This window comes from Ustilaginoidea virens, chromosome 2 (genome assembly GCF_000687475.1).
Source record: "Ustilaginoidea virens chromosome 2, complete sequence".
Classification (NCBI taxonomy): domain Eukaryota; kingdom Fungi; phylum Ascomycota; class Sordariomycetes; order Hypocreales; family Clavicipitaceae; genus Ustilaginoidea; species Ustilaginoidea virens.
Window position 1 is genome coordinate 240742 of NC_057317.1, and position 8272 is coordinate 249013.

The 8272-nt window shown below is 54.4% G+C and overlaps 3 protein-coding genes across 3 annotated transcripts; all 3 read right to left on the reverse strand.

The window, feature by feature from the left end:
* Window positions 1-1080: 1080 nt before the first annotated feature.
* Window positions 1081-1930, reverse strand: UV8b_01822 (uncharacterized protein; the record flags this gene model as incomplete). Its single annotated transcript, XM_043139320.1, has 2 exons — window positions 1081-1836; window positions 1928-1930. 2 exons carry the CDS (start codon window positions 1928-1930, stop codon window positions 1081-1083), a joined length of 759 nt encoding a protein of 252 aa, XP_042995254.1.
* Window positions 1931-2304: 374 nt separating this feature from the next.
* On the reverse strand, window positions 2305-3129 carry UV8b_01823 (uncharacterized protein; the record flags this gene model as incomplete). Its single annotated transcript, XM_043139321.1, has 3 exons — window positions 2305-2484; window positions 2575-2706; window positions 2794-3129. 3 exons carry the CDS (start codon window positions 3127-3129, stop codon window positions 2305-2307), a joined length of 648 nt encoding a protein of 215 aa, XP_042995255.1.
* Window positions 3130-3503: 374 nt separating this feature from the next.
* UV8b_01824 (uncharacterized protein) lies at window positions 3504-5136 on the reverse strand (the record flags this gene model as incomplete). Its single annotated transcript, XM_043139322.1, has 4 exons — window positions 3504-3923; window positions 4038-4732; window positions 4819-4929; window positions 4992-5136. 4 exons carry the CDS (start codon window positions 5134-5136, stop codon window positions 3504-3506), a joined length of 1371 nt encoding a protein of 456 aa, XP_042995256.1.
* Window positions 5137-8272: the final 3136 nt, after the last annotated feature.

Below are 8272 nucleotides of genomic sequence, written 5' to 3' on the forward strand. Positions count from 1 at the left end.
CTGCCACGAGTGGACCAAGGCAATACTTGACTACCAGTTGGACATTATTTTATAGGTATCAAATAGTATGAATACTGTGAACGTGGAGCTGTGGGTTCGGGCAGCAGGACACCGGACCCGGCCCCCGTAGCGCCAGAGCCAGCGCCAGCGGCAGCCGCATAGGCAGCAGCCGCCCGTTTCCCAGAGGCCTGGGCAATTGAAGCCCACTGAAGCCTTGCCTGAAGCTCGACCGACCCGGGGGGGGGGGGCTGCATCCGTCATTGGGCCCTGCCAAATCCCGCTCGAACCGCCCCAGGTATACGAATGATACCTACATGTACCTGCCCGGCAGACAGCCACACAGACAGCCACACTGGCCCGAGGCCAATCAGCCCCCCCCGGCTCACCAGCGCGCTAGTGCTTTTTTCGCAAGAGCCAGGCCGTTTCCCGTTTTCGTTAAATTGGCTGCTGGGTGCGCGGCGCGGCAAATCAACGGCAGTCAAACTCTTCGCGGCAACCTATGTCTGGAGGCGGTGCAACGTGCCAGGTGCCATGTACTACTGTAGGTGCCGAGAGCGGGCAGCTGGTTAGGGGCTGGGGTGACTGTCGTTGCCTAGGTACCTGCGGAGTACCTGGGTAGGTAACCTCAACCAGCACCCGGTGCACGTACGTGTACTTGTACCGAGCAGGTCAACAACTGGACGCCGCAAACTGGTGCTTGGCGGTTGCCCAGAAGCTTCTGCAATAATTGACCGCCGCCATGCACGCATCATCGTCTTGGGCAAACAATTGACAACATTGAAATAAAACGACGCCACGGCCGAGACAAAGAGGGAAACATGGCAAAAAAAAAAAAAAAAAAAAAAAAAAAAGTACGCCGCCGTTGATCCCTCCGACCTGCTTTTTGCGGGCCATTTCGCCGTCAGCTCGCACGTTGCTTCCCATCTTACCGTCCTTGTACACACAAAGTTCAACGCCATGGACACCACCCACCTCCAGCATCCCCCCATCCCATTCCCAAGCATCCCCAAGCATCCCCAAGCATCCAGCCTCATCATTCTCATCCCGCCCCCCAGCCCAGAGGCTGCTCCCCGCCCTCACTCACAGCTGCTCCAGCAGCTTCCTCTTCCTCCTCTCCACCAGCTCCAGCTGCACCTCCTCCATCGTCGGCAGCCGCCACCCCCCCTCGCCGTCCGCATCCCCCGGCAGCGCCTCCCACCCCTCCGGCACCCCCTGCGGCCCGTTCCTGGCCAGATTCTCCGCCGCCAGCCTCTCCTTGTCCGCCTCGTACGCCAGCATCGCCTCGTCCTCCTCCCCCGGCGCGAACCCGTAGTAGGCCGCGTCCACGATCCGCCGCGCCTCCCTGCCCTCATCGGCCGCCGCCGCCGCCGCCGCCGCCGCTCCCTCCCGCCGCTGGCTCTTCGCCTTGGCCGCCTCAAACAGCTCCCTCACGCCCGGCAGCTCCTTGGCCCGCCCAAAGTACTTGTAGCCCTTGCCGCGGCCGGGCACCTCCCGCCCCTGCTCGTCGTACAGCCTGGCCCCCGCGCGCATGTAGTTGGGCCCGCCCAGGTTGCGGATCTGCACCTCCCACATGTGCTTCTCCCGCATGAGCTTGTTGATGTCGTCGTTGAGGTCGCGGATCTGGTAGTCGCTGAGGACGGGGTCGTGGATGCGCGACACCTTGCGCGAGATGTCCTTGAGCACCTGGCCGCGCCACTTCTCGCACACGGGCACCGACTCGACCTCGGTGATGAGCTTGGGGCGCCGGGCGCGGCCGGCGTCGATGATGCCCAAGTCGGCGGCCTGGGCCTCGCGGAAGCGGAAGAGCATCGACTGCGCTTTTTCCGAGTTTCGCGCCTGTTGGGGGGCAGTGTGTCAGCTGATCTAGTTGATGAAGCGGGGGAAAGGGGGGGGGGGGAGGCGGGTTTTGCGACCGTTGCCGTCTTACCATCTTGGGAGGCAAAGCGACGCCCGAGGACGTCCAAGGCTGCGGTGACGAGGCAAGCTGTAAGCTGTAAGCTGGGTTGGGTTTGATGATGGCTGTCGAAACTCTGGTTGACGGGGCCCCGTTTTGGAGTTGAAAGCGGTCCGACGGAAACCCGGCAGGCAGCCTCAGGGCTCCACTTTCGGTACCTAGGTACTGTACTTCACCCAGGCCCAAGCGCCATCGGCCGCGCGGAATTTTTATTTTCCCTTTCCGTCGACCTTGACCTTGGCCTCGACGCCGCGCTTACTTGACCGACCTTCAACACTTTGTCGTCGACCTGCTTCAACCTGACCTGTTTGGCGCCTCAGAGCCACAAGCCATCAATCTATGGCTCATCTTTAAATCTTGCTCGCCGTAGCGGCTCCGCGGCTCCGCGGCTTGCAGCTCCTCCTCCAGCCCGCGAAGCTGCACGTCCCGACAGCACTGCCATCCGCCCATCCCTCGTTAAAAACGAACGCATCACCACCACCGGCTCCAACATCCCACGTTGCCGCCGCGCAGTTAAGCGATTGCGCAGACTAAGAAACTAATTCGACCAACCTCTACCCTCCTCAACACCCCCAACCCCCCGACCGCCAATATTCGTCCCGTCGCTCCTTAAAACCAACCACCCCATTCATCATCATCAAATTCCCCCCCCCTGCGGTGAAGACGCCCACTCCACGATGGACGGCCGGTTTGGACTCCCTTTTCTGTCCGCACCACAAAACCGCCGTCCAAATGACCACCAGAACAGAGATCTGAGCAGGCCCACCCCCTCCCCCCCCTCCCTTATCCCTTCCCCCGTCCCCCCGCCGGCCACAGAAGCCGCAATGACTGACACCCACCACCAGGAGATGCCTTGTTCCTTCCGCCCCCTCGAGGCGCGCGGAGCACGCCCCATCCGTGACTGGACAAGCTATAGTTTTCAATCGGAGCAGGCTGGCCCGAGGGGCGGCAGGGCTGGGGAAGTAGCGGGGAAAACATGGGGACCGGAGACGGTGTATCGCCCGGTGATGATCAAGGACCAAAAAGCCAAATTTGCAGGCAGCAGCGGCGTGGACGTGTCCCGGGCTGCGGCTCGAGTCGCGCGTTGTCGGTGAGAACGTAAGAGAGCTGATCTGAGGGCTGGCGGAGCGTGCTTCATGCGTCCTCGGGGTGCTTGTGTCGGGGGGCTGGAACATGGATGTTGGTTGCTGCGTGGCGACTTTGCGGCGGGACTGGGTGCTGTCGTCGCCCGCAAGACTTGATTTGATCATGCCCAAAGGAAACTCGTGGTTCGAGAAGCAAAGTCGAAGCTGCATGCATCGTCATCGTATAGCTACTATTATCCAGGCTCGTGGCCCCGTGTCCTATGTCCGATGGTTCACTCACGACCTCCTGTGTGTACGTACTCTGCCTCGCATGCATCTAGATTGTACATTTTTTTTTTCTGTTCGCCAAACCTTACCCACACCTTTTCCATTGCCCTGCCTTTCCACTGCCCTGCCTTTCCACTGCCACTGCCCTGCCTTTCCGTCCCCTCATGTCATTTAAATTACACGGCACGCCTTCTCCCCTATTTGGTCTTGCTCTTCTCGTCAACCGGCTTACTGTACATCCAGATGGCGCAGAATCCCAGGAATCCAGACACCGTCGCGGCAATGCCCGAAATCCACGGCCAAGCTCCGGAGATGACATAGCTTCGGGGCCACTCGTCGTGCGCAATGTGGCGCACGCTCACAGTGTTCTTCTCCTCGATGTTGGTCAGGAACGGGCGCTTGTAGTTGACCTTGAAGTTGAAGATGCCGTGCTGGTCCGGCAGCGTGAATGTCGTGCCGTAGACGGTGGCGGCGCCCGTGGTCGCTGCGACGGGCTTCAAGTTCAGGCGGTGGAACGGCGAGAGCATGGAGAATTCGAGCTGGAGCTCATCGCCAGCAGGGAGGGTGAAGGGGTGCCAGGCGTCCCATGAATACTCGGACAGAGCAATCTTGTAGGACTAGATGACGCAAAAAAAGAACATATGGGGTCAGCACCCGAAACGAGAAGCTAGTCGGCAAATCGAGAAACATGACCAAGAGGGCAATGATAATAATAAAATAAAGAAACTCACGACATCGGTCTTGATGCGGTATATCTCCGGGTTGGTGGCATTGTCACCCTTGAGCCGATGCTCCACGCCGTCGACCCTCAGGACCCCCATCTCCTGGAACGTCCAGCCCGAGACTCTCTTGGCAAACTCCCGGTTCGCAGTCTTGGTCCTCGGGCCGTCCGGGCGGGAGACCTCGGCGTCCAGCCACTTGTCCTGCAGCATCTCCGCAGAGCCCACCACGGCCAGCCGGGCCGAGTTGCGAGCCTGGAAGACAGACACCAGGGCAAGCTGCGCGCCGGCGGCGAACAAGTCCTCCGGGTCGACGACGCCACCCTGGTCAGCGGGGTTGCAGCTGTACGCAGTGGAGGGCGCACGCAGAACGGGCGTCAGCAGAGCCCCCGGACCGAGCGCATGCCCGCAACCGTGAGGGAACGAGACCGGCCCCGGAACCTCAAAGTACGTCTTCAGGCCGGGACGCACGTTGGCCGGAGGGTCGAGCACGAGCACGTCGTGGGCGTCGGGGGCCGACACGGCGTCGTAGTTGAAGTGGTCGACGACGGTGCCGGTCCGCTCGGCGGGCAGCGTAATGTCCACCTCGGCAAGGAGGGCAGTAAGCGACGACGACGCGGGCGTCTTGGACGACAGCGTGACGAGGATATTGCCGTTGGCGTTGATAAAGTCGACGAGGATATTCGGCGTCAGGTTGGGGCCAAGAGCTACCGTTTCCCCTGGGTCAGCACAAACGGGAGGGAGCAGACGAGCCGGCCGGTACGGTCCGCGAGGAATGGGCCCCTTTTCTCACCCTTCATCTTGGCGGGCAGCAAGATCAAGTGGTCGTACGTCCTCGCCCCCAGATCGAACAGCTTCACATGCTCGCTTCTCGGTGTCTCGTAGGTGATTGCGAAGCCTCGCTCTGCGCACCACCGTCCACGTTAGCACCTGTCCCGACGGGGCCCCCCGCCGCTCCTTACGCACTCGTCAAGTCTGCAAAGAATCGCCCGTAGTTTTCCTTGTCGGCCAGCTCGTCGAGAACCACGAGCAGTCTGTTGCCGGTGGTGCTGACGGCCGAGGCCGCGGCGGCCAGCAGGCAGACGGCAGCAGCACCCAAACCGAACCGCATGTTGACGGGAGCCGCCACTTGGTCGCTGTTCCGAATTTTCCTTTCAACTTTTTTTTTTTTCCCCGTGCAGAAGGCGAGACACCACTAGACTTTTTGGAACGGCCGAGCCCAATTGCCGTGAGGGTTGAATTCGTTTCGACGGAGCCGAGTTGTGTGGCAGGGACAGCCAAAGTCAGACAAACTCCCTTTCCTTCGACCTTGGGGATACGTAGCCTTGGCCCCAGAGCTTTGATGGCAGGCAACCAACCAAGCAGGTTGAGGTGGGGGGTGTGTGTCTGGCGAGCTTGCGGCAGGGGGGGGTGCTGGCTGCGTTTTTCCGGTGGTTGGGGGGGGTGGGGCGTGCACGCCCTGCCGGTGGGTTTTTGTCGGCGGGGATACCGGTGGATCATCACATGTGTCGGGAATGTCCGGATACGAATGTGGCACATGTAACCGAGGGAACAGTAGCCCCTTAGGGTTACCCCCGTGCCCACTATAAATAGCTGGTGACCTAAGTACTGTTGAGACAGGTCAGGTCAACCTTTGATAATATACCGCTTTCTCTCCCTGCTTACTAATATGGTAGCAATTGTGAAAATAATACAATAACCTTATTATTCTCATCCTTTTGTTAGGTGCTATAGCACTATATCGTTCGATATCTAAGATTGTGCTACGGTTACCATTCTCCTCGGATACCTATTGAGGTATGACAGTAGATTCCTGCTAGATCTATTAAAACCTTGTGTTGCTGTTATACTCGTGTGGCCTCCTATAATAAAAAGGAAGCTATTTGGAAGATCGCGATACTTTTCGTGGTTTAACTTTATCTGTAATTAACCTATTTAGTTAGATAATCAGCCTTTCGTGCCTAGAATATTGCAAATAGCAAAGATAGGTGCCGATACGGTTGATTATAATAAACCTGTATATATTCTGATATCCCGATACGAGTGGGATGTCTAGTATAATTATATTTGGAGTGAGGCTTAGGTAAGGAAGGTATAGGATCTTATTAATCCTAATTAAGTAGTAATCCTTAATAAACCTAAGGATGTTGCGCTCCAACTATATCGACCTATTCCGGTATAATCGTCGGTATTGATATTAGAAGAAATACTAATAGAAAGTGGTCCTTTTGGGAATATAAGGGCAGCTTTAGCGTTAAAGGCAGCCGTAACGCGAAGCTATTCGCAGCCAGATTAATAGCTAGAAGACCCGAATAATTATTTTAAATGGAGATAAATCCTAGATAGCCTAGGCCTTAACGAATAGGCTACTCTCGTTAATATTATATTAAGAAACGATTGGCATAATTATACTAAGCTGGAATGGGCCTATTGCAATTCTCAAGGTCACTATAAAAGCAGAGCCTTACTAGCTAGCTAGATAGCACAAGACTGTCTGCGACCTGTGAACTAATCTTAGTATAAATACTAGATTTTTCACCAAGTCCTAAGACTATACAAGTGCTATAAAGCAAGGCAAGTGTAAAGGCAAGGCAAATATGAGATAACCAGAAACGCAGGGAAGGTGGAAGTTAAGAGGCATGTAGTGCATTAACAGACTCGATTGTGCTACCCTTCAACTATCTAGAAAGAAGGGGGAAAGCTATCCTATATATACACGAAGGAGGGGTGGGCCCAGGCATTCAGGGTAGCCAGTAAGATAGCTCCCCGTAATGCTCACTATGCCACGTATATGATACGTCAGCAGCCCCACTATATCCGGCCTTTCCAACCACCCTAACCACCGCACTAGTAATTAGCCACCACGCTAGTGACTACCCACCACACTAGTAGACTAGCCACCACACTAGTAGGCCACCACGCTAATTTAGCAATGCCACACCACGCTAGTAGGCAACCACGCTAATTTAGCAATGCCACACCTTTTTTTAACAAGGCCTACCTTACTTGATATACAGTAAATAATCCACTGAAAATCCTTAAGGTAAAAGGCAAAGGCCTGGGTTGGTAAGAATACCGTAAGTCTAAGAGACGGTATAAGGGCCAGAAGGTTAGTAGACCAATAGGGCATTAGGCCAGCAGCCTAGTAGGCTACTATAGGATTTTAACACCCCCTCTGATTAGCTACTATAGTAGCAAGCTAATCGTGTAAAGGATAGGGAAAGAAAATGCAGTAAAAAGTGCTAAGGAAAAACATAAGAAAAACCTTAGTAAAAGTATGTTAGTATAAGTTAGCAGGCCCTAAGACCTAGTAACTCGCGGAACCTAGTAAATTTAGGGCCCGGCAGTGGCTTAGTAAGGCCGTCAGCAGGCATACTATTAGTAGGTAAGTAGGTAATTTTCACTAAGCCCAGCTGGGCTTGCTCCCTAATATACCGGAATTTTAATAGTGTATGCTTAGTGCGAGCATGCTCACGGATAGTCTCAAGTAATGCATCAGATTCAGCTTCTAAAGTAGATAGCACTACTAAAGAGGCTCGCTTAGAACGCCAGCTAATAGGACTACTATTAATAGTAGTAAGGAAGCCTCCAGTTGATTTAGAGGTTTCTTTACAGCCAGCAAAGTCGCTATCAGAATAAGCGGTTATAATAGACTGTTGGTTGCTTTTAGTAGTACTAAAGCAAATAGCTAGGTTCTCAGTGCCTTTAAGGTAGCTAAAGCTGCCTTTTGCAGCATTTAGATGCACATTAGTTGCCTTAGACATAAACCGAGAGAGGTATTGGGTAGGAAATGCTAGGTCGGGCCTAGTCATCATCATAAGCCACATTATAGTGCCAGTAAGGCTCTGATAAAGGCTCTGATCAGTAGGGCTAAGGTCTTTTCCACTAGATTCATTTAGAATCCCTGGTTGAAGTGGAATAAGCTGAGGTTTAGTATCCTGTAAGCCGAATTTAGCTAAGACCTCTGCTATAAATTGGGCTTAGTATAGCCACAATAAACCTTCCTTCCTATTTCGTATAATTTGTACGCCTAGGAAAAAAGAAGCCGGACCGCGGTCTTCTATAGTATAGACCTTATGAAATTTCCTTTTTAGCTGGTTAATATAAGTTATATTTGGACCAACTAATAGGCAATCGTCAACATAGGTAACGATAAAGGTGCTGGTTTGCTTATTATAAAAGACGGCAGCATCAGAAGCTAAAGGTAAAAAACCTTTACTAAAAATCAGGTCTTTTAGCCGGTATTG